The sequence below is a fragment of the Metarhizium robertsii genome (genome assembly GCF_000187425.2).
Source record: "Metarhizium robertsii ARSEF 23 chromosome Unknown MAA_Scf_2, whole genome shotgun sequence".
In the NCBI taxonomy this organism is placed as follows: Eukaryota; Fungi; Ascomycota; class Sordariomycetes; order Hypocreales; family Clavicipitaceae; genus Metarhizium; species Metarhizium robertsii.
In genome coordinates this window covers 1,287,817-1,315,684 of record NW_011942160.1, presented here as the reverse complement: position 1 = coordinate 1,315,684, position 27,868 = coordinate 1,287,817, and the positions used below count along the sequence as shown (strand labels likewise).

The 27,868-nt window shown below is 52.8% G+C and overlaps 8 protein-coding genes across 8 annotated transcripts; 2 read left to right on the top strand and 6 right to left on the bottom strand.

The window, feature by feature from the left end:
• Nucleotides 1-66: 66 nt before the first annotated feature.
• Nucleotides 67-2,565, bottom strand: MAA_06014 (Armadillo-type fold protein; the record flags this gene model as incomplete). The annotated part of the gene is made up of 1 exon (XM_007824012.2): nt 67-2,565. One exon carries the CDS (start codon nt 2,563-2,565, stop codon nt 67-69), a length of 2,499 nt encoding a protein of 832 aa, XP_007822203.2.
• A 3,027-nt stretch (nt 2,566-5,592) lies between these two features.
• MAA_06015 (uncharacterized protein) lies at nt 5,593-7,628 on the top strand (the record flags this gene model as incomplete). Its single annotated transcript, XM_007824013.1, has 2 exons — nt 5,593-6,610; nt 6,673-7,628. The coding sequence occupies 2 exons, from the start codon at nt 5,593-5,595 to the stop codon at nt 7,626-7,628; spliced, it is 1,974 nt and encodes a 657-aa protein (XP_007822204.1).
• Nucleotides 7,629-8,777: 1,149 nt separating this feature from the next.
• Nucleotides 8,778-9,095, top strand: MAA_06016 (Dolichol phosphate-mannose biosynthesis regulatory; the record flags this gene model as incomplete). Its single annotated transcript, XM_007824014.1, has 2 exons — nt 8,778-8,834; nt 8,910-9,095. 2 exons carry the CDS (start codon nt 8,778-8,780, stop codon nt 9,093-9,095), a joined length of 243 nt encoding a protein of 80 aa, XP_007822205.1.
• Nucleotides 9,096-9,618: 523 nt separating this feature from the next.
• MAA_06017 (WD40/YVTN repeat-like-containing domain protein) lies at nt 9,619-12,645 on the bottom strand (the record flags this gene model as incomplete). Its single annotated transcript, XM_007824015.1, has 1 exon — nt 9,619-12,645. One exon carries the CDS (start codon nt 12,643-12,645, stop codon nt 9,619-9,621), a length of 3,027 nt encoding a protein of 1,008 aa, XP_007822206.1.
• A 3,338-nt stretch (nt 12,646-15,983) lies between these two features.
• MAA_06018 (PHD finger domain protein) lies at nt 15,984-18,359 on the bottom strand (the record flags this gene model as incomplete). Its single annotated transcript, XM_007824016.1, has 1 exon — nt 15,984-18,359. The coding sequence occupies one exon, from the start codon at nt 18,357-18,359 to the stop codon at nt 15,984-15,986; it is 2,376 nt and encodes a 791-aa protein (XP_007822207.1).
• A 1,899-nt stretch (nt 18,360-20,258) lies between these two features.
• On the bottom strand, nt 20,259-20,480 carry MAA_10802 (uncharacterized protein; the record flags this gene model as incomplete). Its single annotated transcript, XM_011412721.1, has 1 exon — nt 20,259-20,480. The coding sequence occupies one exon, from the start codon at nt 20,478-20,480 to the stop codon at nt 20,259-20,261; it is 222 nt and encodes a 73-aa protein (XP_011411023.1).
• A 2,517-nt stretch (nt 20,481-22,997) lies between these two features.
• On the bottom strand, nt 22,998-24,178 carry MAA_06019 (uncharacterized protein; the record flags this gene model as incomplete). Its single annotated transcript, XM_007824017.1, has 3 exons — nt 22,998-23,654; nt 23,715-23,796; nt 23,865-24,178. 3 exons carry the CDS (start codon nt 24,176-24,178, stop codon nt 22,998-23,000), a joined length of 1,053 nt encoding a protein of 350 aa, XP_007822208.1.
• Nucleotides 24,179-25,267: 1,089 nt separating this feature from the next.
• On the bottom strand, nt 25,268-26,692 carry MAA_06020 (zinc finger domain-containing protein; the record flags this gene model as incomplete). Its single annotated transcript, XM_007824018.1, has 2 exons — nt 25,268-26,012; nt 26,139-26,692. The coding sequence occupies 2 exons, from the start codon at nt 26,690-26,692 to the stop codon at nt 25,268-25,270; spliced, it is 1,299 nt and encodes a 432-aa protein (XP_007822209.1).
• Between the last annotated feature and the right edge of the window lie 1,176 nt (nt 26,693-27,868).

Below are 27,868 nucleotides of genomic sequence, written 5' to 3'. Positions count from 1 at the left end.
TTTGATGGTATAATTTTGTACATTTATGGTTCCAATCCAGACAATCTAGCCCTCCAGCCCAATTAATTAATCCTCATGACGGCCCCTCTTGACAGGAGGCGGCGACCTCGACACACTCTCGCTATATCTCCTCCTCTTGGCGGGCACAGGACTGCGCGATCTCCGCTTGGGCTCCACGGAAACAGATCTGCTGTCTCTGTCTCTACGTGGCGACCTATTCCGCGATGCAGAGTAGGACGGCCTCCTTCCATTTCGTTTAGGCGAAGGGCTCGCTCTTCTAGCTCTCCTGGGCGGTGGCGAGCGCGAATCATACGATGGTGATCGGGAGTCTCGCCTGTGCTTATTGCGTGGCGCGCTGCTTACAGAAGAGCTGTTGCGACGGTACGACCCGCCCCTCGGCGAACGGTCCCGTCCGCGAGGCGGACTGACGGACGGAGAAGGGCGGCGGCGATCGCGCGACGGAGAGCGGCTGTACGAGCTGTACGAGGCGCTGCGTCGTCTTCCTCTTTGTCTTGGTGCCGGCGAGGGCGATCTGCTTCCAGAGACGGATCGTCGTCGAGGCGAGGCCGAGTAGGAGTCTCTGCGTCCTCGCCTGGGAGACGGCGACCTTGAGTCGTATGACGCTGAACGTGAACGCGGCCGTGAACGGGACCGGCTCTCAGAGTATGAGCGCGATCTTGCCCTGCGAGAGGGCGTTCGAGATATAGAACGGCCCCGAATTCTGCGGGGGGTTCTCGACCGTGATCGGGAAGAATACGACGACCCCGTGTAAGAAGAGTAGCTCGACACAGAGTCTGAGTCTGATTCATCTGCTGCGGCCGCAGGAGCAGGTAGTGCTGGCTTGGGCATGTTCTGCAGGTACTCTCTCATCTCCTCCGTGAGCGCGCCCAGCCCAATACTAGTAAAGTAATTAATGGAAAACCGAATATTTCGCGGATTGTCCTTGGGGAAGATGCCCTCTAGGTTCGGGCGGAGCGTCTCGTCGGTCATCCTGGTCCTGAGCTTGGGCAGACCGATTTCTTCCACGATGCTCTGGAATAGAATCTTGATAAAGATACGACTGCTGGACGTAGTTTCGTCCTCGTTGAGATGAATCACCGAAAGGCAGTGCCAGCCGAGGGCGTCCACACCAAACATGTGCCCGAAGAGCTGGGCAATATTGCGAAGCTTGTTGTTTTCATAACGGTGGATGGTGTCGTAGTACTTGGCGAAGGACTGTTCAAACAGGTCGCACCAGAGGCGGTTGATTTTGGCAAACCGTTCACCGATGAGGCCAAAGAACTTTGTGTATGTCTTTTCTTGGGAGCAGCATTCGACAATCATGGAGGGCAGCTCGGGTTCTTGGCCGGCGGGGAGGTTGATCTTCATGAGTTTGTGGACAGCTTCTTCGGGGTCGGCGCTCGACATGATTGTGAGGTAGATTGTTCTTCGGAGGTTGACGAGATCCGCGTTGGACTGGTCCTTGATTTCCATTGCCTTTGTCTCCTCTTCCTCCTCGTCCTCTGAGCTTTCGTCGTCTCCCTCATCGTCGTCTTCGTAGTCGCTTCCCTCGCCGAGAATCTCGGCCTTGAGCTTTTTGTATGCCTCCTCGTTCTCCTCCCAGTTGGGGTCAAACTTGAAAATGTTGAGGCCGTCCTGGACGTCAATCTCGCCGTCCAACTCTGCTCGGTGCGTGATTTGGTCTTCTTCCTCGACCAGGTCCAGTTCTTCTTTGATGGCAGGGTGGTCCTTGAACTTGTCCTTGCGGACTTGGAACAAGACTTCAATCATGTATTGTGTTCGCTTGTCGATATCGGCTTCGTGCAGGATATTTCTGAACTGGTCAAAGACGGCGACGGAAATAGACGGCTGCATGTCCTCGAGGTATTGACCAACTTCTCGGCAGAGTCCAACTGCGATTTCTACACTGTCATCGGTCGGCTTGTGCAGCAGCAACAGTAGGATCTGCCCCGCAAGCATCTCATGCTGGACTTGCTGGTTGATGAGGTGTGCGAGGAAGGTAGTGGACGATAGACAGACAGACTTGTCGTTCCGCTTGAAGCCCTTGCGGAACTGCATGATCAACCTCTTGATCAACAACTCGCCAACCTGAGGCAACTTGGTGTTGACGATGGCTGCCATGGCCGCATAGATGGGGGTAAAGGGCAAGCTGGCAGCCTGTGCTTTCATGATGGACCGGCAAAACAGCCCCCGTCCTCGGACCAGGTTCTCGGCAAACAGCTCGGGAACAATATGCTTGATATTCGCCGTGTTGACCTTGTTGATCAGACCGTTGATGCTCTTCTTCAGCGCCTCCCAGGCCATGCGCTGATACTCCTTGCTTGTCTTGTCGGTGATTTGCGCCTGCAGCGCCCTCAGCCTCGCGGGCGGGATGTAGGTGCCTCCAGACCGCATGTTGAGAAGTTTTTCATATTCTGCCTTTGCCGCGGCCTGCTTCTCCTCCTCGGTTCGCACGGGCGGCGGCGTTCGTTCGCGAGGTGGCGGACGATACGAGTCGGCCTCTCGCTGAGGCCCGCGCTCGCGTTCGCGCTCACGACGCGGAATGCCAACGTCGGCGGACGCCATTTTTGATTCCGAGATTCTGCGACTGGCACAGCGACAGAAGGCAGAAGGCGCCTTGGGATGCTCAAATGTTGGTTGCGAGGGATATCTCGGTGCACGTTGAAGGTCGCCAAGGCAGCTTCAAGGTCGAGCGGCCGACTTGGGAAAAAATGTGTGCACGGACCAACAGCTGGAGTCACGCAAACGCGCAGGCATTACCCCGTACCCTAACCCTGACGCATAACCCTTACCCTATGCCCTACCCGTGATCTTCCTGCTACATATCTGCCAGAGCTCGTCATGAGACTTATTTGTTCTCGCCGTCTCTCTTTTTGAATTGCCTCCACGGCTCCAACAACGTTGCAGAGTATTTAAGACGCCGAGTTCTTGACTCAGTGGTCTCGTGGCGATGCTCTTGCTACATGTTTACACCGACATTTGCGTGGAACGTGGCGAGGACATGTCTCGATAGACACCCTTCGGCTCTGCACCCATCTAACGGGACTGGACACCCAGTACTGTGCAGCAGACCACCCATATGGTTAGGACATATTTTCCCGTTGCTGTTTGTAGGAGCGTACGGTTTCAGTTGAGCTTCAATTCGGTGTTGTTTCCTCAGCTTCGAGACCGGCAGAATACGATACATCTATATGGCAAGACTGACTTCCATCTAGATTAATGTTGGTTCAGAGGAAGAAATACGGTGAAGGTATACATAGAAGTGTAGGAACACGACTGCTTCATTCTCGAAGAGCTCAAGAGCAACACCACGCAAGAAGACTGATTCTCACCCACCATCTATCTCCACTTTGACGCCTCCATCTTGTGCAGGATGAAGCCAACAACCTTGATCCTTCGTCTTCTCAGGCAGGTTTCTGCCTTGCTGTCACCACAAGCCAAGCCTGCACCCCGTTCAAATCTGCCCTCAAGCGAGAGAGGCTCTGCTGTGACGAAGCCGCCAACACTCTCTTCTGGATGACAAACTCTTAGGCCTGAGAATCTGCTGCAAACTCGGCAGCATCCTCAAGGGCCTGAGTTGTATTCCAGCAAGCACTACCTCCTCCATTCGAACTTACCGTCTGCTCAGGCGAGCCCTTGTAATGCTGTCTCCACCTCCACGTTAAACACGCCGTCAGAAGCTGATGCAACATGGACAGTGGCAAAAGAGCTAAGTAGAATGTGCATTGCATCTGAACCGTCCTGAAATGGGAATAAATTAGTAAACTAAGCAATCGCGTTGCTGTCCAGGTGTTCCTCACAGCTTCCATAGCCAACCAAATATGAATGATCTAATTCGATGAAACTCTGCAGTTGAATTATCCCCAGAGAGCAGGGAAGCCGGCGAAGTAATACATTGGCAGTCTCATTAGTTGGTTATGCCCGTTCTGCAAGGCCGACGGCGACCAGGAAACCTGCCTGATGCTTTAGCAACCGGTAATTCTCATGCTCATAGCCAACGTTACGTATCACCACTGAAATATAACTATCTACCTAGGTAGGTAGGTAACTCGTACATGGTAACTATAGAGATAACAAAGCCATGGTCCCTGTGGCCATGTCTTTTATTCGTTTTTCGCCCCGGACGGACAACAAAGATGATCAATACGCCCGTCAATGAACAAGCTTTATTATTTTTATCCTACAACTACAAGCGTGGTGCACCAGTCTTGTTCAAGTTTTTCATGTACTACTTCCTTGAAGCTGTTGATTGACTTGCACATAAACACGCGACCTCATTCCCACAATTAACTCAGGCTTGTCCTCCTCGGGACAGCATAAAGCTAACCGTGGCTTGCTCAACATTGAACATGGTAATATCTTGGTAACTAACGTTGCTCGTCTAGCCACCTTTATTCAACACCAAAGAAAGACCTCCCCGCTGGGGCATATCCAGATCAAAGACGGCCGTTCTGCTTACGGTTCGCAAGGCCACCTTGGTTACACGAGAGGAGGGAGACTGCCAAAGTCTTTCTGCGGAATTCTATTTCTGCTTTTTGAACCAAAATCTTGCCCAATAACGAGAGCATTCATGCACCGCGGTGGGTTCTCGGAACCTTTACCCGGCTACCCCTACGTTGAAACTTGACACAAAGAGTATACTTCATGCAAGTCCTTGGACTCGTGCTTCATGTTGAGGATGTAGTACATGCTACGTCGCACCATGTCCATGCTGCTAAGGCAATTTACCACTGGAACATGTGTTTGCCTCTTTACAGCCGTTGTTGGTGACTGGTCTGTCGAAAGCCTGGTGCCCCCTTTGTACTTGATGAATCATGCATGAACTCGTTAAGCAACTGTTTTTGGTGTTGCCCACGAGAACCGGTGTGAAAGGTGAAATTGCTAACTGCTGCAAATATATGTAGTATAACATGACTAGCATTGCTTTCTCAGAGAAATCCAATTTCCTCCTGCAGCCACAAGCCTCGTATGTCTGGTTGACGTCCAATGTCGCCGGGGAAGTCTGTCTGTTTTGGGGAAGAGTATGCGTTTTATCGCGTCACAGCATTCGAGGCGTTGGTCCTGCAATATTTCCCAATACCTTGCTCGCACAGAAGCTCCCCGCTTCGGTCTTCGGTGTCATCGATACGGGCACAAACGTCTAATGCTGCTACTCCCCAACGTTGCACATGACACCGGGCCTGGTCGTGCATCCCCGAAGTTCCACTGCCGAGTAGTACAAATTCAATTCTGTTCACAACTTAGACAGCTGCTATAATTAGTTCTTTATAGCCTCTCCAGGTGGGAGCCGACGTGTCTATGGGACGGGGAGGGTGGTTGAGGTCTATTACACTACTTGACGCATCATCGAGACAAAGTTCGGCCAGAACGAAAAGCTCTATGCAGTACATGTAAAGAAGACAGAAGGATTCAGGTTGTATAAAAAAGAGCGAAGCTTGCTGAATTTGTTTCGTGCCTCCCGACTGTGTCACTTGTCTCGTTTTACTTTTGAGCAGTCAAGGTCAACGTCGACGAAGCTGCTCCGTATATTAGGAAGACGAGCAGTGTTGATGGGCTACATACACAAAAGTTTCTGGCAATTTGACCGCAAGCATGGATGAATCAAATCCAAGGCCAGGCAACGATCTTGAAAGCCCTACAGCACAACGACGGTCTTCTACGCCCGCTGTCTCCCCTCAACATAGCACTCGGGTAGCATCATGGACTCAAAGTGAGAGGGGTCTCCAACAAAGCTTGTTGAACAGTGCAGAGAAACTGGCAAGGGCGAACATGAGCGCTGAAACATTGATCCAACCTGAGAATGCACTACCGGAAGGGGCGGTGCGGGCTCCTGGAGTGCGAGGCCAAGATGTCCAACTTGCTGCTTTATATTCACAAATATCTCCCGAAACGTTACCTGTCTTGCAAGCAGCGGCGAAAATGGGGACTGACACTAACAGAAAAATATCTGGTGGGGGTTCTGCAATGCGCACATCTGAGTACATACAGAGAATTTCCTCCCGAGACGATGCTTCTGTGGCCTCACATCAGACCAAAACCCCTACAAAGGTTTCTGTGTACATGGGCAGAGACAGTATCGGGTGTGATGATGGATATTCTTTGAGACTCCTGGACACTCCCTCAGATATTGAAAAAGATGGCACCAGGGACGAAGATGATGGGTATTCGCTAAGAGTCCTTGAGATTCCCCTAAACGGCGAATCACCAGCAAATTGCGTCGTGGAATGCCATAGCGAGGCACAAACCGGAGCCGTCCTAGCTGGCCTCGGACCAATAGGCACCAAAAGTGCACGAATCTACTGGAGTGTACTTCCTCGCGACGGGGACGGCCAAGGAAGAAGAAAGCTCCATGGACATATCGAACGGATGCTCGGCCATGAAGTTTCAAAAGCACCCCATGCTCCCAATCACTTCACGGATTTCGGGGCCGTAAACAACCCCATAAGGCTCCGGACTCAATGGAATGGCGCTGCTCAGCCTTACATCGTGGAACTCTTCCAGGTTGAAAAATCCCAGCCGGAAGAGTCCTTCCCTTACAGCCCAGCATACAGGTTACACAAGTTCCAAGCTCAGATACAGTGCATAGAGTTTCAAGAAGATAAGCTAGTCGGTAAGTTGAATCATGTATTGATCCAATGTCCTCACCAGAGACACTTGTTGACCTGGCCCTAGTTTTGTGCCAGTCGTATTTGCAGGGTCCAGAGGGCAAACATGCCAACCTGCGCGCGTGGAACCACTTTGTTTCTGATATGCATTGGCAAAGAAATCCCATGTTGGAATTCCTCGACGGGTCCCGACCCCTCTTCACCAAACTGCTGCTGCTGTACTTTTTAAACACGGGGCTCGACTGGTCACACCACAGGATCGCAGATATCAAGTCTGCGCGCCGGGATAGAACAGACGACGACACAGAGCTGCACAAGGACGCCGGGTTCAAGTTCCTCAAGCCAGTCACCGAATGGCAAAAGATAATCATGGCCAGTAGCGAGGCCTTGATCAATATTTGCCACGACTTGGCCAACTCTGCCGACTACATGGTTCGCCACCTGCAATGGGGAGCGTCTCAGGCATCCGCCGGCAACGCCATCGAAGCGACACCGGCCTGGAAGTGCGTGGCCCTGGACATTGCTGTGAGCTGTGAAGAAGTCAGGAGACAGTCGACGCAGATCTTTGCTTGCGAGCAGGGACGTTACGAGCTGTACAAGGCGCAGGTTGATGCCAAGACGAGCCAGAACGGGACGCTGGTGACGATTCTTGCGAGCACCTTCCTACCGGCTTCGCTGGCAGTAGGGTGCCTCAGCATGAATACCCGTTTCGCAAAATTTGGTGGTATGTTATTTGATTTGCTGGGTGTCATCGTCTTGATCGGCGGGTTCGCCGTTGTGTCGGTTGCCGTGATCCGGATCTGGATTCGTGCGCGCTCTCATGGGCCATGGAAGACGAAAACACAGCGCGCCAGATCGGTCAAATCCAAGGCGCGAGTGTGGATCATCGTCTCCTGTCTCTATCTGTTAGTCACGGCATCATTCTTGATCATCATGTTGGGTAATTACCTCGTGGGTGGTGTTACGCTTGGTGTAACGGCAGCTGTGTCTTTGGTTGGCTTTGCTTTATATCTCCTTCGTTAGGCTCCAACTTTTGAAAGGTCCTCTCGGGCGCCGTGCCTGTTTCTGATGACAGCAGGGCTCTCACAGTATAGCTAAGATTGACATGTGCTGGCAGAAAATTCGAACAAGCTGTCTTGTGAGTCTAAGCTACCAAGCCTGGTGACAGTCATTATTATATCCCTTGCCCCCCCAAGGAACGCAATAGAGTAGACACATATGCTCCATAGTAGTCAAGAACAGTCTTGGCCGTTGGGGAAACCGAATGAGGGTCGTGATGTAGGGAAACTTCAAAAAAGTACTTCATCAGACAACCGTCATAGAAGTCCGGGTTTCGCACCAAAGTTACCATGTAAGCTGAGCAAATAATATGCTACCTAATTAAGCTCCTACCTCACAGGGCGATCAATTTCCTAGATTTGTGATTAATATTTGATCTCTGCACGACTCAATACTCGCAATTAAGCTCCGAACCACAATGAAGGGGTCCTTACTCGCTTGCCATGCCACAACAGCGCATGTCAAAGTCACTCCCATCGCTCTCAGCTTCACCATGAGTCAGCTCAAGGATGGAGAAAAGATGACTTCCCATAGCATTCGATGACGCCACACCCGTCAAAGACAGGTGCCAAACCTCAGATCGAGGCCATTTTGACAAGGCACCGTGAGCCAAGCAGTGATATTTCCAATTCCGTTTGACCCAGATTCCACGGCCCTAGGCCACAAGGGAAAAAAAACCGGCAACAATCACCATGGTGGCAATTCCGCCCTGCACAACAAGACCAAAGCGACAAATAAAACAAAATCGACGTTCCCGCATCTGCATCTCCCGCCGGCCACAGGGAGTGCATAGCCGGCAGCCAGGGCGGCCCCACGCACAGCCGCGCGGCAAACTCCCATTGGTCCGCAGGTGGCACACCCAGAATCCCCAGCAAGCTCACCCAAAGCCGCCAGATCTCCTGAGTCGCGTCCAAGCAACGACACCACGTCTTCCATCAAACCGCACCCTCGCACTACCACCACCACCACTACACGCTCCTTAACTTTACGAGTCTGGTCGTTTCGCCCGCCTGCGTCTCAACAATGGTACCCCCCAACCCGCTCAATCGCAACTCTCGCCCCGTCCTCCAGCCATGCTAACAATGCCAGATCGACAAACTAGTCGGCCTCGCCATGCTCGTGGCTTCGTCCGTTATATTCCTCTACTACACGATATGGACTCTTCTCATGGTACGTCTCCCCCGCGGAACCTCCTTTTTTCCCCCATTGGCGCAAAACACGTCTAATTTCCCGTCTGCAACCTAGCCCTTTGTCGACAAGGACCACCCCCTCCAGGACTTCTTCCTCCATCGCAAGTGGGCGATCCGCATCCCCGTCATCCTCATCCTTCTCGGTTCCGCGGTTGTAGGCTCGTTCTTGGGATTGGTCATGATTAGAAGTAATAGGAAGAAGGCGGCAAAGGCCAAGGCCGCTGCCAAGAAGAAGAACTAAGAATCGGTGTTGTCGAAACATCGTGACAACACCAGTGCTCTGATGGAGGAAAACACGCTCCCCCTATTACAACCCGACATTGCTGTTCGCATATTGGGGTTTGTGGCTAGTTAATAATTCGGCTTGCGCCGCCGGCATGAAGAAATAAATAAAAATGAATAATGATACAACACTCTATTATCGCAGACTATATACACGTGTACCAATGAATGCCGATTCAAAGGGCATCTTTATTTATATATCTCTTTATTTGTTGGGTGCTCGCAGGGAGCCATGAAGGGGAGTGCTAAAGCCAATTATGCCCAGAAACATCAGCGAAGCGAACGGAGCAACAACTCGAACCAGTCCAGCTAACACAGAAGCAGGAACAGACAAGCAAAACTCCAACTAACCAACATCATACGTGTTTGCCACATTCTTTGAGCGAGTCAACGACTGGCAGCCCCCACTTCATCATCTAATATTCCAAATGCCTGGCCCGAACACTTCTCGTCCTCCCAACGCGGACACCACCCCGCAACACCTACACTCGCTGATCCGCAAAGTCGAGAACCTCGCAGTCGTCTTCAAAGAACCCATCCTCGTCGCCGTCACCTTGGCGAGCACCGCGTCGACGTCTCGTCGTCACCACGATAGATTCTGAACCTTCATACTGCATAACTCTTTCCATTGCAGACTGAGGCAACGCCATGTGATCATCAGGCCCAATGTAATCATCGTCATTCGCCGTCGCAAGTCCCAAGTCTATCTTCACACAAGGAATGTCTTGACCAAATGCCCATGCAGACGTATTGCCCTTCATAGCATCGAAATTCTGCTTGTTCTTCTTCTTGTTGGGCTTGCCATCCAAACTCACATTTGCCAAAAGAGCAGCGGTAGAATCTATGCGCCTATATTCGCAAAGGGCAACCCGCCGATCAGTATGGAAAGGCTGATATGGTGCGCTTGATTCTATCTCCGCCTGTGGAATTGTAGAGCCCATGCCATGTCGAGGAGCAGTCGCAACGTGGGGCGGTTTAAGCGTCATTGTGTTTCCTGCCTCCATCTCGGCTTCTGAGAGTTCAAGATACTCATCTGCAGCTCCAAGCTCAATGATCTGACGAACAATTGGTGCGACAATGTCGTCTGGGAGAAGCGGGACCCTCATATCCTTATACTTGTTTGCCCGAGATATTCTCTTTCCCGGAACCGATGAAGATGTTCTTGTGCTGCATGGAAACACTCGTATCAGACCACCTCCAATGGAGAATAATGATTGGGATCGTCGATTCCTCAACCACGAAACACAGGCCGGTGACGGTAGTATGGCGTTTGGTGGCAGAGAAACCCGATTCTCTCCGGTATGGCGAAGCTGGTTGATAGCTGTTCCGGTCTTGCCCAAAGAGTGAGTAATGCTGGCCGCAATCACCCGTCCACCCTGAGCTGCAGAATCCCTAAGCATATTTCCCGCAGATGGCGAAACCGTGTTATTGCTTCCACGGCGTGAGCGTGAGACGAATGGCTTTGCCGCTTGGTACGCTGCTCCGAGTGCACCAGAGGCCATTGAGACAGCTGAGCTTGATCCATCGGAAACTTCAGGGCCGCCTTTTTGTGGTATCCTACGGCGTCGTGGAGGTGGCCACATGAAAGAACTGAATGGCATATCCAGCAAATGGATTGTTCCCCTCTCCGTAACCATAGCTAATCGGTCGCCGTGAGGCTCAGACCAGGCAACCTCGACAATTCTGGCCACCGTCATCCGTGAGAACTGCGCAATTTGCCGGACCTGAGGCCCAACGGTTTCGTTTTGGGCCAAGGTTGTCTGCAGCGGCGAGGAGTTTGTATGTTGAATACGCAAAAGATCCCACACAGTCTGAACATCGCCTTTGATGCTAGCAGTGAAAAGTGCCAACGATGAAGGTGAGAAGGAAACAAAGCTGCACCCGAGCGGAGTCGCAAATGTAGTAAGAGGATGAACTGTTGCGGATAACGGGAGCTTTTCCACGTCCACAATAGAGACAAGCCCCGGGTCTTTTACTGTTGCTGGGGTTGAGGTCCCATGAGTAGGTGGGAACTGTGATGGATCTGTTTGTTGTGCACGCGATCCCGTCCATTGTGCAGGAGGTGATCTAGGCTGTTGTTGTTGAGAAGTTGGTGGCTGATTCCAATACGAATTCCAAGCCTGCAAGCCTTGCTGCCCTACCCATTTCATCCCTGATATCAGCTCCTGGGTCGTTTCCCGCATGAACTTATTCATCATGCTGTCTGAAATGGGCAGATCAAGAGCTGAAGAGACTGCAGGGAGGTGAGGTGGTGCCATGGACGAAATTCCAGGAGCACGGCCCAGGGTAGGCACCGGCAAGTGTGCTCTAAGAGACGCTTGAGATGAAGGATTTGACGGACAGTAGGCTATCAATCTTCCATTCATTGCGAAGATTGGTGCTTGTGGGCTAGAGCGTCGGGGAGAAGAGGAAGAACCTTTCTTATCAGTCTCTGCTGCTGCTTCTGCTCGTTGACCTTGCTGAATTGTAGTCCACAGCTTTCCAGCGCAAGCAAACATGTGACCATTCTGCAGCTCAAGCAACTGCTTGTATATCCAACATTCGCCTGTAACACCGGAGCCCACAGCAATAGTACCGTCATCAGCTTTGATATTGAACGCCCCGCTAGGAGTAGGAGGCTGGAATAGAGGACTAGATAGAGAGACCTCCATATTGATAGGTACTCTCTGCGTCTGGAGCAGAACATCGACAAGTCTGTTTGTCTTGAGAGAGTAGACTTCTACTGCTGTTTGGTAGAACTGAATCGGCGGTGCTGCTCTTGTTGATGGACCCTCTGGCGGGGCATAACCTGGTCGAGGACTTGCGCTGCGGTCCGAGGTTTCACGCGATGTGGTTTCTTGTCGACAACCCGCATCCGTTGGCCGTGTAGGTAGTACCGGTCCATGTACTACCACTGCCACAAGCGGAAAGAAGGACGAGTTCTGGCCAGTGATGGTCCATGGGAGGATTTTGGCATGATGCACTCCACCACGCAACCCTTTCAAACTCGCAATAAGCTCAACTCCCCTTTTGTTTACGGCATAAACCTGCAGTCCACCTTCATAGCCCGCCAAGACCACCTTTTGCGTCTGGGAGGATAATCCTGGCTCGGACGGTAGCCTATCAAACCCGAAAAATAGTCCACGATCACCAGCTTTCATGCCGGATTGAGGCGTAACGGTGAGGTCCAAGTCCTGAGCGCCGTAAAAATGTGGTTGGGGTTGATGGGGTAGGGGTGGATGAGGACTTGCGGCCTGCGAAGGGTTGTACTGCGAGTAAAGCGAGCTTCGTCGATACGCGGCACTGGATCGCGGGGGAGTGGCGGCGAAGTGATAATGGGTGTCTGACTGAAGGCTAAGAGGTCGCCGACCATGATTTGGCGGGGAAGGCGATGCCGGAGATGGACTCATGAATGGGCGCTGGGTGGTAGCCCAGCCGTTGTGCAGTCTGGCGGCTTCTTCATAGGAAGAAGGCTGAGTTGGCGGGGATTCGCTGGTGAGGTTGATCAAGTTGCCAGGCGAACCAGCCATGATGGTCTTGGCCCACTCTGTTGTCATACTAGGAGCAGTATTTGGGGAGGCTGAGATAGTAGACAAAGCGTCAAGCATCGGCGACGCAACGACGGGGTTTCCATCATCGGGAGAGGTCGAGGGCTTGATCTCTGGGGTATTGGCAGGAGGAGACGAAGTGTCGGAGGCCGTACTCTTGTTGGAAGCAGCGTTGCCGTCCCCCTGAGTAATGTTGCTATAATGATTGCTGCTGTTGGTGACGATGGGATGCAACAGTCAGCCAGACGGCTCAGATGATGGGTCACAGGGAAGGAGCTACTCACGAGAGCTTAGCGGCAGCCTGCTTTGTCACCGCTGCAGATATTCCACCGTTTTCTTTAGCATGTTTCTTGTTCTTGCCTGTGGCGAAAAGTCAGTCAGCTATTGATTCGCCTCAGATGCCAAACCTCATCCGATATCATGCAAGGACAACTGCCGAGGATCTAGGGATGCTGCGATGACATACTGGGCATTCGGCCGGTGTTGGCCCAGGACGTGAGACAGTCTCCCGCTCCGCGAGAAGGCCGAAAGGCAGGAATAACCAGAAAGCCGAACCCCGGATATGGCAAAGTATGAAATATACACCAACTTTCAATAGCAGTTCGATGATGACCAAAAGTCGCGTCGAGGTTTGCAGATGCAACGATAGAGGGGTACGTATGGAGGGGTTGTTGTTATCAGTGATCGGGAAGACGCGGCCCAGCCACGGTCCGTTAATATGGGGAAAAGGAATCGTCTATGGACACAAAGATGAGCTGTTCAAAGAAAGAGACTCGGTGCACGTTAAAATGAAGGACAGGAATCGTCGTCGTCGAGGTCGTCGTCAATATGGTACCTAGGAGATGAGTACTAGGAAAGGGAGATTGATGGGAGCAAAGGAAAGCTCCGGCGGACGGCGAACGAGTCACCTAAACCACCCACGACACAGCTTGCATCCAGCTCCGCGCGACGAGACAAGGGAGTGAACGTGAGCAGCAGCAAGGCACGGCGCCGTCACAGCCAGCCATCTTTGGCCGTCCAGGTCCCGGTCTATCCACTCCATCGCGTCCCCAGGCAATCGTACAGGGGATGGGACAATGTGCTAAGCCCAGCTGAGGGGGAAGGGTTGACGACAAGTGTGGAGGGTGGAGTCATCAGGCGGACGCGGGACTCACTGGGTCATGTTGGGACAAAACCCCGTGGGTAAGCCCAGGCTCTGCTGACGGATGAGCAGGTTCTCAGGCTCAGAACTTTGACGGAGGGAGCGGAAGGCTGATCTTGTGCGACACAGTCGTTCCCGTGGTCTTGAGCGGTGTCGGAGGATAATCCGCTGCGAGTTATGAGATCACCATGATGGAAGCGTACTATCCAGAGGCCCCTCAGCAAAGCGAGCATCTGCAGGCGGGCGGCAACGGCGCAAGCCTCCCAAATCGAGACGTTAAAGTTTATATTACCAACGAATATTATGTCCGTTCCCTCAAGGTCTTGTACTTGGTACAGTAACTACCAGTGCGTATCTATTAGCAATGCCAAGATGACACGTACGCAGTACAGTGAAGATAGCGTTCCTGCAATCAGGCTCACAGCTTTGGCAGGCTTTGATCACGGCGGCCGTCACTATTCGCTCACCAGTGACGTGCCCGATCTCAATCCGGACTGGCCAGCATGAACTGCGTCTTGCTTCTAACGCGCTTCTGGGGGCACACCCCCTTCTCCGCAACCAGCATGCGGCTTACGAAGAGCGATTGAAACGCCACCACATGATGGTTTGCTCGCCGTGACAGTGGGTCAGGTGAGCGCTGCCTCCTACGCCATGATACAAGACACGTAGCCACGTTATTCCAAAACGACGCGAGGAGGCGACTTAGCTCGAAGGTTTGGCTCGGAGTGCGGGTAGAAAGAGGTATTGTGCGGAGGACTATGGGGTGCACAACGTCAAATGCAAGGCACAGATATGTGGCGAACTTGTTCCGCTCAATCAATGAACCGCTGTTCGAGACGCGGGTGTAGGCGCAAGTCAGCATATGCGGACAACGGTGAGCACTTGGTCACATGAGGGCATAGACGACAAGCCGCTTTGTCGTAGGCTTCATAGCCGCTCGGGGCGTCTTCACCTACTTTTGCAGCTAGACCCGATATTGTGCAAACTTGCACTCCTCTTTCTCTCCTGTCATATCCTTCTTCAAAACCGATGTCCAGCCCATGGAACAACTAGAAACTGGCCGTCTTTGGTTTGTAACGTCACCTCGCCAAACAGCATAAGCTCGCACTCTTGGTCTTCAGATTCCAGGTCCTGAAAACTTGCCGGAAACACCTTCACCACCGAATGCCTGCGTTCTTGAACCGTAGTCCACATTTTACTTCGAAGCTCTCGGATTTCTGTTACTCGTGGTAGTTAGTTGCGGCCATCCATCCCAGTTGCGCACCGGGAGCCAAACAAAGGGCCAGATACAGAAATTAGCATGCCCTGTTCGCCCCTTCCTCTATCATTGCCCATGATAACCAGTGCATCCTTCGTGAAGTGACCTACCCACAACTCATTCCCGTCCGGTCTATCCGATACCCTGTAGAAGTTGGTGATGGAAGGTCCTGATCTCAGTCAGGATCGGGCAGGTTGCCATGGTGGGCTCAATAGGCACATAACCCCGTTGAGCTGTCCGGTCATTGCGAGCGATCAACCCAACTAAAAAAACAAGGAGACCAAAGCAGACTTGTACCAGTATTGTCGAGGTGTCTTCACATGATGGCAGATCGTTATCGTCGGCGGTTGAAGTGTGGAGACGATATGGACTCTCACATGCGGGCAAACGTGGGAGCGACTAACGCAGACTAACTCGCTACGTTGCGAATCTGCAACCTTTCTCCACAACCGGCAGTTATCAAACGATATGCCCACGATGGCACTGCACTAGTACTAGTAGCTCCATTCTCTGCCGTCCTAACTATCAATCCCAGCCGTCGCCAACATATATCTCATCCTGTTAATAAAAAAAAAAAGAGAGAGAAAGGAAAAAAAATCGCAAGAAATTGCCTAATGTAGCCGTGTCCGAGACTCCTTGCCGTAAACGCCAGTCTCGCCCTTGTCATGATATTACTTTCGTACGCCCCGCGCACTCACTTCACCCTTCTCTCCTATATTCAGTAACTTGCGGCAATCCGGACAATACCACTTGGTTGTTCGGGCGGGAATGTCGGCCATCCCAACGCATTCGAGGTGGAACCATTCCTGTTTACAATTCTGTATAGAGCGTATTAGCTTCATGGTCAATTTAAAATTTCTCTTTTTTTCTTTCTCTTTATATGTCTGTCTCTCTTCTTTTTTTTTTTTGTCTTCCTTCTTCCTAGAGTATTGATCTCTTGCAGTCCGGGGGACTTACATCAATATTGTCGCATTGAATCATGGTTCCAAAACTGACGCGATTGCACATACAATATCGCGGCTCATTCGGGTCAATTGGGTTCCCCTCATCATCCACCTCTTCCATCTCCGTCTCCAACACCTGTCCCTTCTCCCTCTTGGTCGTGCGAGCCTTCTTTTTGGGCGGGGCTTTGCGTTTGCCGACGGCGCTGCTTCCGCCGCTGTTGGTGGTGCTAACAACTCCAGGGGCGGGGCGCTTTGTCCGTTTCGCAGGTTGTTTGAACTCCGGTATTGGGGTGTTTCGAGCCGTGCTGGACCGACGAGGTCTGTCGGCCGCGAGGGAGGGCGGCTCTTGGCTGGCTGCTTTGCCTCGGGACCCAGGACGGGTCGCGATTGGAGTTTGACCACGAGACGGAGGACGCAACGAAGGGACATCTGGAGGAGAGCCATGCTGTGTTCGCTTCGCGGCTTCTCCTCGAGTCTCTCTCTTGGCGGGCTCTCGGGAGGGTGGCGCGACTGGCGTCATTGACTTTCGTCTGTCTGTGCGTGGCAACGGAACAGGAGTTTCTGCGGGCGGCTTCACAGGTATAGTGGTTGTGGTGACATTATTGCTGCTTGTTGAGTTGGGAGTTGGAGACAGTGCGGATCGAGAAGAGCTCTGTGGGGGGACTGGTATAGGAACAGGCGTTTCCGGCTGCCCTGGAGTCATTGGCTGGAGTGAAGAGCTGCCGCTGTTGTTGTTGATTCTATTGCTAGAGGTGTTGTTATTAATATGAATATGATTGTTGCTAGAATCCGCCGGCGGCGCATTGTTCTGGTTCATACCAGGATGTTGAGGTGGAGGAACGGGAGTTTCCATCTTGCTTCGCTTGGGCTGTGGTCTCGGCGGCGTTGTCTCGGTGGACTCTGATGGTTCAGTACCAGATTCGCCCTCTCTTTTACGTTTGCCGTTTGGCCGGGAAGAAGCGGCCCTGGGCTTTTCGGGGGGCTGGTTGCCTCCTTTTGTCTCCTTGGAATCCTTGGAGTTTTCAGACTTGTTCTTTTCGTTTCCCATGAAGAGTTTAGCGGCATGCGTCATCTTCCTGGCAGATTCTTCGGCCTCTTCAGCCGCTAGTTTAGCCAGGGCCTCTCTCTTGAGCTTCTTGGCTTCGTTCAACTTCATGCCTCTATTGCTCGTGGGGACTTCCTCGATCCCAATCAAGTCGGCGCTGATGGCACCGGCTGGGAGATGTTGTGCCCCAGACTCGTCGTCCACGACCAACTTTGGCACTTTGGGGTTGAATTCTTTCCCCTCATCCTCCGCCTTCTGTTTTGCGTCTCTGTACTCGTCTGGTCCACGACCGAGCGCCTTAAGCTCCCTCGCTACCATTGTCTCGCTAGGTGTCCAGGTAGCGTTCTTCTTCATCCGTTTTCGCAGCTTCGCAAGCTCATAATTGGTAAGTTGCAACCACGGGGCATCTACACTACCAATCACGGCGTTCTCAGGAGGTGGGTTCAAAAGGGCAGCAGCGTTTGCAGCAGCAGCGGCAGTCATTGCCGCCGATGAATAAGTAACAGGACGGGCCAGTCGGCTGTTTGGCTTGATCGGCTTGTTTGATATGATCTTGATTCGCGGCGGAGCCGGAGTTCTCCGTCCTGTGCCGTATATGTCGGAATCCTCATCGGTGCTGATGTCGCTGTCGTCACTGGCTGTATCATACTCGATTTCGTAAGGCGCAAGCACCTCTCCCGGAACGGTGACTTTGGGGATTCTATGATGGCGAATCTTCTGCCCATCTTCTCCAACAGCGGGCTTGGCGCGAACGGCATGAGGTGATCTGGACGCGACAGGACTCTTGGGCTCCTCTGCTGGATAATTATCCATCATGCCTTGTAATTTCGCCAGAAGCACCTTGGCTTTGTTGTAGTGGCGATTTACATTCTCAGACATCCTCACAGCTTCGTCATGCGCAAAAACTCTCGAGCTCACTGCCTGGCTCAGCTTCTCTGATATGTCGGCACGCAACTTGACTGGTGAGGGCCGGTCCTCGGCGGCGAGGCTAGGAAGCTGGCCCCATGTTGTTGTCAGTTCGTCCACCTTGACTGACGCATCGGTATATGTCTCGTCGAGCTTCCCAATCAGTGTCAGCGACCGAATCACGTCCGACGGCAGGTACTCTGTAAAGTCGAGAAAGTCCGTCACCGTGGTTTGCGCATCAGGGTCAGCACGAGGCTCGAGTGCCTTGCTGGCATTCTCCATGGCTTGACCCGATTGACCAGCTTGACCTGCGGCTGTCCGGTTTGCAGAGTTTGTGTCCTTTGGCGATGCCGCGCCTTCGACATCCCTGGCCACAGCTTGGTCTGTGCCGGCAGCGGCCATGATGCCTCCGAGGGGACCGGCAAAATAAAAGGGGGGAGCGCGTTTAATCAGCGCAGATGCCAAAGTGGCTTATCGGGTTCGGCTGGCGATGGTTGCCCCCGGGGTCTGCGCGGCCATTTGCCCTTCTCGAAGCAGTTTTGTTGAGGAACCGTGTCGCAAGCTTGCCATGCGCGCGATCCAGCCGCCGAGAGCCAGGAGTTTGAGGGGGGGAGGGTCCTAGGCGTGTTCCGTCTCCACAATGTCATCTCGTGCCTGATTTTGCGCCTTGCTGCTGTCGGCCCACACGTGCCAAGCCATCTTGACGCCTTAGTCATCAATCAAGCCACGCTCGTGTTTTCCTCTAGACAATGGATGAGCCTACAGAGAAAATCAATAACACAAACGAAGTTGAGAGTGAAAATAATAAAGCACCATTCCAACTCTGGCCCACATAATGCGGTGCAGCCGACGATATAGCCGACAAGAAATGATACGCAAGATGGAAGCCTCGGAAAATTGACCCATCTAAAGTACATACGCAATGTCTGCCGATTCGTTTGACGGGGAGATTCAGTGTTGAAGCAGAATTGGGCTCCTCATTGGCCATGTCCCCCGAGCCAGTTATCAGTGGGCCCTGTTCATAACTCGGCCAAAAAAAAAAGGCACGATGATAGACCGAGCTTACTTCGAAATCCCACCGAGCTGATTCAACGCCTCGGTTTTCTGGGGAACGCACTTATCCAGTCGCTTATTACCGAAAACGAAATGTGCATCTTTCACAATACTACCCAGATCCCCGTGTACGGTGTATCCAATATGGATTCGAAGGAATTCCCAGCTTTCCCAGAATGTACAATCTCAAGGCCCCGAGGTGCAAAGTCGCATGATTTGCCCCGTTAGAATACACACCTAGGATAAAAGTTGGCTCGTAGACCACGTCCATGCAGCTTTGAGCCTCAAAGTAGTATTGCTAGTCACTTTTCTTTGGCCTGCATAACGCTAATCCGCGTTTCTGTCATGTGTCTGTGGGCTTTGGGTTGCCCGGGACCGGCGGCCGATCTGGTTCAGCCTCATGCACTCTGTACGGAGTAACTATTCTTGTGTCCTATAATAACTCGCTCACCTCCAACCCTGGATCCCGTCCCCCTGGGTCCGACACATGATGTTTTCCACTTGGACCGAATTAGAAGCACGAAGTGGCCACTCAGCGTTTGCGAAAGGCATGTGTATTTTCCTAATATGACATGTTCAAAACCCCACCCGGCATTTACAGTCGTCCGAATTGTGCAGCCACAACGTTCTCAGATATTGGGGAAAGTGACCTCGACCGGACCTAATGAGTATAGACAAGAGGTGAAAGAACGCAAGAGACAACAAGAAGAAGAAAAAAAGTACGTCTAAGCAGGGTGGCCCCCGTCCTGCACTAGAAATCCCAATCAGGTTCCTGCTCTCTAACCACTTTCGGGCCTGCTACCTCTTCCGATTCCTCTGCTATATACGTCGACGTAGGCCCAATCAATGACAATGATCCATAGACCACAAGGCTCTTGCATTTCCTAATACGGTAGTTAGCGATAGGGCAGTCGCGTCCCCGTCAAAAGAGACATCTTGTTCAGCCTCACAAATAGCCTTTTATGGAGAGATTTCCATAGATTTCAAGATGGTTGCCTTCCAGTGTCCCAGAAACCTTTAATGAGCCAAAGCCTTTGATCTTATTACTATGGTGGCTAATTGTCAGAGCGAGGTCTTATTTTGGTCCTGCTCGGAACTCACCTCGCCACTAATACACCGTTGACCACGATGTTACCGTAAGCTCTAACCTCGCCCCTATGTTGCAAGCCGGTCAGCTCTGTATGTCACGAGGGGTGCAAATCCTGATGTGTATGGTTGTCTCAACAAACCCGGCAACTGAGGGTGTACCTACTCGCAACTGATGCTACCATTCATGGTGAGCGGACCATACGCGTCAAGACTACCGCTAATGATGATTTCTCCTTCTAGGTTGATACCACGTCCGGATTCGACATTTCCGGTGACCTCCAAAGGGCCACGGAGATCGAGAGCTTCTTCACTCTTGATGCTTGGTGACCGTTTGAAGTGTGTATAACCTAGGGAGGGGTTGGCTGTGTAATAGTCCGACATCACCACCCCAGCTTGCGTTGACTGGTGCTGAGGGTCTGGCAACTAGTTATTGAGAAAGGGTGGTTGTTGCAATCGTTTCTGAAGAGAGGGGCGGAGGAGGCGTCCCGCTTGTCTTGTGTGTGAGACTGCGGAGAATCTTTCCTCAACTCAGCCAAGTTGAGCCTCCCCCTCCCGAATCGAAGGGCAAAGCCAGATCAACTTATACCTCGATGCTTTTGCAACTGATCTCCCTAGATAGGGCAACGCTATCGAGCCACAGAAACGGATTGCCGAGGGATGTGTGGGTGAGAAGAACTGCAAGTGAGATTGAAGTAAATACAGCAAGTTGGCGTCAAAAGATGGAGAGTCTAGACAACGACAACTTTTCCTTCAACTGAATTACCATGCCTCATTGGATCAACTACTTGGCACCAGGCATAAGGCTTCTTCGAACGTAGCCGCTTTTATTTTTGCCAAGAGGTCTGAAAATAGGCACAACGCAGGCGATAGTTTCGGTAGTGAGCCGAAGTTGGTCACAAACTCTGAAGGATTCCAGCGGTTTGGGGTCCGTTTCGTTTTGCCTGAAAGCAAACGACTGGATGGAAACGGTCCAGCTGGAGATGACGGGCACCTGGAGGTTCCCAGACCATCAAAATCGACAGACAGAGCGAGCAGACGGACAATGGTGAAGGTACGATAGAGGGCCAGACTTCTGTTCAGACGCCTTGCGATAAGATCTGCAGCCCCAACCGTCTAGCGGCGAGCAATATGCCGTATGCCAAGACGAATGGACAGCCTCAACTTGTCAGGGCCAGGGACGTCTCAGGTATTATTCTGGACAGGCCTTCAGCCCTAGCCAGGAAGCGACGGGGCCAGGCGAGAAACAAGGGTTGACGCCAGTGAAGCAATAGGAATGGAGGGGAAGCAGCTGTTGGAGGATACGTCAGCCACCAGGCCAACTTTGGACGATGGAAGAAGCTTGCTGTCACCAGAGCGGTCCCTTGTCCTTGTCTCACTTCCCAGGCCCCATGTCTCCAGAGAAGGCAAACGTCGAGTCAGCGGCCACTTGACCTCTGCTGCAATCGCAGAGGACCAAGAGCTCCATCGCGCCCGCACAGACGACTGACTGCACCAACTTGGTCAATACCTTGTATGCGTCAGAGTTGGCCGGCTTGATGTCTTTGTGTCCGGTCAGTTGCATGGTTGCACGGCAGTGTCGAGAGGCTGTTTGGAACAGTGAACATTGACCGCGTGGTGCATGCATGTGCCTTTCCACGTCTGGTGCGTCCAGTCTGGATCCAACTTCCAAGGCGGCAGCTAACCCAGCTCTCCCCTCTTCCAGTGAGCTGGTGGGGGAAGGAGCAACAGACGTTGGACCAGGACGCATTGATTGGAGCAAAGCAGGGGTCGAGCTGTTGAGCCGCCTCAAGCTGCCGCCAGGAAGACGGCTTGGGGGCTGCCAACTTTAGAACACGATTTCAACACCAAGTCAGACAATCGTCTGGAAACCTCAGCCTTGCGCCCTCCGTGTCGTCTCCGCGGCCTTGCAAAGGCATCGCAAGCCGACCAGCTCTCGTGCCTTGAAACTTGGACACCAAACTGCTTGGCGCGAAAACGAACCGCGATGGGCTAATACACACGCCGCCCAGCTCCAACGGTCAACACACCGTCGACGTCATCACGACTTTTCTGTACCTGCATCATCCAAACGTTTGCCCTTGCTTACGCGCTCCAGCTCCAGCTCCAGCTCCAGCGCAAAGCCCAATCTGTAAAGACCGGCATCAAACGCTCGCCCACATAGGGCGGCCGGTTACCCATTACGGGCACATCTTACCGGCCGTGCATCCAAGTCAGACGCTTTTGTCCTGCAAAGCAATGTCAACCATTTCAAAACCCACGTGCACCTGGGTACATTGTACCAGCATTCGCGTACGTACCTCTAGTATTGCTTGCAGCACCGACAAGTTGGTACCGCGCACATGGCACGTTCAGCTGAACGGTAGAATGGGTCTTGTCTGGTATCAATGTTTCCCTGCGTTTCACTGTCAGGCGGACCTTGAATCTGCAGCTCAGCTGCTGATCCCTGTCGTGTTCTATATGTAGAACGGAGCCAGCGTTTTGATCGTGCATGTGCATGATTTTCCCCGTACTTGGGATATTCATAGAAACAAGACCATCACAAGGCAATTTTTTCAGCTTCAGTGGGCTGCCTTGGCATTGGATTGAAGAATACAAAGAGAATCGAGAATTTCCATCCTTGTCCAAGTAAGATACGCAGTAAATGGGTAGGTAATACTACAAAGTGTCAACTTTAAGCCGTCGCGGTAGGAAACCACGAATCCAAACACCATTCCAAGCCAAAATCCCACCCGTGGTATCTCAAAGAAAGTCCCATCCGCCGCCTTCGTCCCGAGACTGAATTACCCCAGGTCCCTCTTTTCTGCTCTTTCATCATCTGGTAGTAGCATTGGGCCTTTTGCCAGCTACTACTGAACTCTATATAGCGGCCAAAGGCTTGTTTTTTGCTTTTCCGAGCGTCTAGTCGCCGCCTACAAGACCCAGTCCAACGCCGGCAAACAACGCAGCTACAGCCCAAAGACTGGCATACGCAGCAGCACCAGTCGATTCAATGCCGTACATGGTCTTGGTGCAAGCGAGATAAGTGCCAACAGTTGACAAAAGCACAGCAGCCGCCGTTCGTCGAATAACGACTTTGGTTTTGGCCGTGTATCCCCAAAAGTTCCAGCAAACAGTCTGGCCAAGCGATGCGCTCACAGGATCGAACTGCTCAATCTTGGCATCTTCCTCGGCCTTGCCAGTCTTGGCAAACGGTGCAAAGATGAACGTGCTGGCTGCAAGGCCGAACAAACCGGTAACAGGAAGAACATCTGTATATGAAGCAGAGTAGGCGGGCTCGAGGCTGGGGAGGCCGCTGAAGTAAACGACGAGGATTCGAGGCATCAAGAAACGTAGTGACAGAACGAGCGTGACGGTGTAGATACCCGTAGAGAGAATGGTGGTCAGTAGCTGCATGGGAATATCTAAAACGTCGCGGTCCGCTCTCGTAGGCGACCCATAGGTTGAAGACAGAGGGCGGACTAGGTAGAATGGCAGCGCGACAGAGAGCACATCAACGGCCAATGCGGACAACGCCGTCGTAGGAGTGAGGTTGTAGAACGCCGCGAGCAAATAGAACTACACCCCGTAATCAGTGTGTCTGTCTTGGACGTGGGCAAGCTGCGAGTTTACACGTACCGTTGGACCGTGAGCCAGAATACTCGCAGCGCCTGCTTCAAGACTATCCAGCTTGCCAAACCATCCCACAGCCAACTCAAACCTGGCACCAGAGCATCAATACCACGCACGGTACGGGTGCATGTTTCCGGTTGAAAAGGGTGAACTCACATTCTCCATCCCGCCACGAGTGCTACCTCTCCCCGTGTATCCTGGGTTCGGGTCAACAACTCCAGTTCCCCGTTTGACACCTGCGAGATAATCATGCGACCAAGGCTAGATAAGGCAAAGTTCAGCGCGAGGATCAAGGGGAACTGCATCGCAAAGGGAAGCTTGCCCTCCGTGGACTCGACGGCCCCGGCTGCGGCGTCCTCCTCCTCCTCCTCCTCCTCTGCAATCACAGCAGCATTCGCTTCCGCAGCTTTCTCTTCCGTTTTGCTAGTCGGAGTCGCATCCGGCTTTGTGCTTCGCCTAGTTGGCGCCATGGTTTCGGAGTACCTCGAATTGCCACCCAGCAAGGCTGGTAATACCTTCCTGCACAGACGTGTCCGGGAGAACACGCGTCAACACCTTGGGAGAGAAAAAAAAAAAGGAGCGTAATGGTCGGCAAAGTAGTTCGAGAAGATCAGCCTGCAATGACGAAACTACTGCGTGCGCGTTGCGACCCGGCACCAGACTTTGTGCTTCAATCGGGTTCAGTTTTCGCGGGGAAAAAGCAAGCTGGCTGAACACCAGCGGGGATGAGTGAGTGACATCAGGTCGCTAGGACAACGTCTTTGACACTGGAGCTCTGGCGGAAGAGCACGGCCAGTAGTCGTCGCCGCCACAGCTCCAGCTGTCTCCACAAACAGGCAGGGTTTGGAGCTCTCAATTTTTTCCTCCTTCCTCTTCAACATTCAACGCTCGCTAACCTCAGTTTCAATTTTCTTCTTTTTCATTTTTCTGTAGGGCCATCAAACGACAGCTCGAGGAAATTATTTCCAACCCTACATGGTGAATAAACTTCAATTGCTTGTCAATTCCTTTCAATTGTGCCAAGTTAAAATTCGTTCACTTTACCGTGCGGGCTATCATGAATCGTGACGGGTCTGTTTTGAAACCTCTGTGCTTGCCAACCACGCCAGCTTCAACGACCAAGGTGGGCAATTCGACACCTGCTCATCCTATCTCGACAGCTCGGCATACCCCAGTGTGCGCCGCTCAAGGTACACGCCATCGTTTTTGCTAGGTAATTTCACATGAACAATTCATTTCATTTGGTATTTATTCGGGTGTACGCTCGACGCCTATCAGAACCCTCACTTTAACCTCGTGGAGATGCAATCTCGTCTGCAAACAAGCGACGGCCCAAAATGACCGTGTGCAGAAAGGCCCTCCACTCTTCGGTGCTGAAGATTGACGGCGGAGCTGAACCACCTCATACAGGTTGAGTATATCATGATACATATGAGACACCACGCCAGTCCTTCCATGTCAAGCCAAAAATCCAACTCCACAGCCATGGAACCCGGAGGCTCTTGCAAAACTAAAAATCATTGTATCCAAAGAGCAACAACATGGTGCTTCATTACAGCTTACTCCTCCATGCGACCGAAAACGCCATCGTCATCTTCGTCACTCCGAGCACGCGACTGCATGTCGAAGTCATCATCACTGTCTTCCATCTTGACATCTTCACCCCCGCGTCGCATCTCGCCTCGAGTAAAGCTCTCTGGCTGACGCTGGGGAAAACTGTTGATGAATCCCGCACTCGAAAACGAAGCAGCCTGGTCAAGGTACTGGGCTGGGACTGGTGGTACCGGGGGTGCATCTAGGGGCACAGTAACAGTGCCGTGGGATCCATTGTTGCTGTTGAAACTGCAGCTGAGCAGCTCGACTGCGGCAGCCAAGTCTCGGTCATCCTCACCCGTGTGGTTGGCACCAGACGACGGTGGACGACGCTCGTGACTAGGCTGTCGGAAATGTCCAAAAGCCGAGCCCCTGGGAAGGCTACCGGAGACGGTGGACTGGTAGCTTCGAGCAAACCCAGCACCACTGCCGTCGCGATATGACAACCCGCTTAAACCAGATTCCTCCATCATGGGCGGCGGGGTGGTATCGGCCGAGCTTTGGCGTTCAACGTGGTCTGAGTAGCCTGAGGCAGCAGGCGATGAAGAATCCGGCTCGCTAGCAGAGTCCTTGGTTGACTCGGGCGGTGTTGCCGTGCTCTCCTTGTCGTTCATAGCGACAAGTACAGAAGCGGCTTCCAGGAGCTGCACTTGTTGGTGCTTGGAAATGAGCAGCTTCGACGTGAAGGACCATTCGGGGGTGTGTTCCCACCTAGCCAAACAACGTCAGTATAGACTCCATCGTACGATTTAAATAACCACGTTGAACTACGCGGGACGATCACCCGACTTCGCGCGCCGCGCCCAAATCACGCAAAATGCAGTATGCGCCACTCACAAGTGCTTGGTCAAGCAACTGCTGTGCTTGTAACTCTTGCCGCACTTGTCACAGCGAACCTCGACACGGTTGCTCTTCTTGGGCTCCTTCACAAGGGGTGAACCGTCACTAGCTCGTCGAATGCGAGCCTTCTGAGACTTGTCATCCTCGTCTGCCGAAATGTCATTGCCGTCGTCGATAGCACTGTCGTGTACATCTTGCTTGATGTCGGGAATGGCCCCATTGGTTGGCAGACTAGCCGGAGGGGAGGGGAGACTGCCGACGAGTGATGTTTTGGCCAGAGCCGCCTTGGAAATGGTGTTTCGTCGGCCGCCGTTCGTGATGGGGATAGCAGCAATCTGCTCGCCGTTGGCAACGGCCGCGGTGAGAGCAGCCACGTTGGGACCGGGGTTCGTCACGGACTTGCGTCGGGTTACGCGGTGGTTCGCGTTGAGGGAAGAGGAGAGGAGGGAGTGAGAGTTGTTTCGAGCATGGGACCGGCTGGGTATCGCAGCGGCCGAGGGGCTCGACACGGACGGACGCTGAAGCGTCAATGGCCTGGAGGAGGGTTGCATTTCCTGATTGTGGGAGAAATAAAGTGGTCAGTACACACTGGAATCTCGCGAGAGCGGGATTCAAGCCTGCAAGGCATCCCCAAGACGACTGGTCATACTTTTGAGGAGGCCATTGCCAACGACTTGGGTAGCTCGGAGAAGCGAGGCGACAGACGCTGGACCGTCACGAGATGGGAAATGCCGCAAGATGGTCGGTCTCGTTGATACAGCGTTGTTTAATGTAAAGTGTCTGTGGGCGAAGGTGTCAATGTTGGGATTTGCTGGATGTTGGAGAGTGACTAGGCTTCACAAAATGCAGAGCGGGCGAGAAATAATATTTTGGGACAGACTCACAGACAGGCCGTGGGGGCGTGGTGTGTGTGTGCGTGTGTGCGTGTGTGTGAGGCAGTAGAGAGGGGGGGTGTGCGCAAGTGTTACGTGAATTGACGGTGCCTCAGCTCTTGCGATTATCGGGATCGCAATGGAGTCGACGGAGAAGAGTGGCAACCGTTTGTCGTTGAGTTGAGGCTGGTGCGTGGTCCAGTGCTAGTAGCCTGGCAGTACGGAGTTCGTATGCCATTATTACGGGACATGTGGATGCCCAACATTGAACTGTGTCTGTCTCTGTGACTCCGTTTTGGAACGCTCAAGTGTCGAGCACCCGGTGTTTACAACCGTGCCCAGAAGTGAAGTCGAGCTGTCCTGGTACGTACTGCAAGAGTAACCTGTATGTACTTTATGTATCGACATGTCTGTCAAGATGCCCAAGGGAATCACTACATGAACGCCGCGCGGGGCGCCTGTCAACGTCTGGACGGTCAATGGCATTGGAGTCTCGAGTTGACGGCGCAGGCCAAGACCCAGAAGTATTATTCCAGTGTCTTCCAAACGCTGGGGCCGCCGACGCCCGCGCCCGCGCCCTCGCTCCGACGACGGGGCGGGGTGGGGATAGAGCCCGCGGGTTATTGGCGTTGAGCCACCCTGGCTGATCATCAGGTCGTCGTGGGCGCGAGGGCGTGCGGGTGTGAAGCTGGGCGAGGAGACGAGCGGTGCTGAGTGGGTGGATTGGGGTGGGTGGAGGGAGGAATTGAAGGCTGATGGATGGATCCAGCGATGTCCCACGCCAGCAGGCCGACAGCGGTGCCAGGCCCAGGCAATGAATGCCCAGACGGAGCAGCAGCGAAAGGACGACAGAGG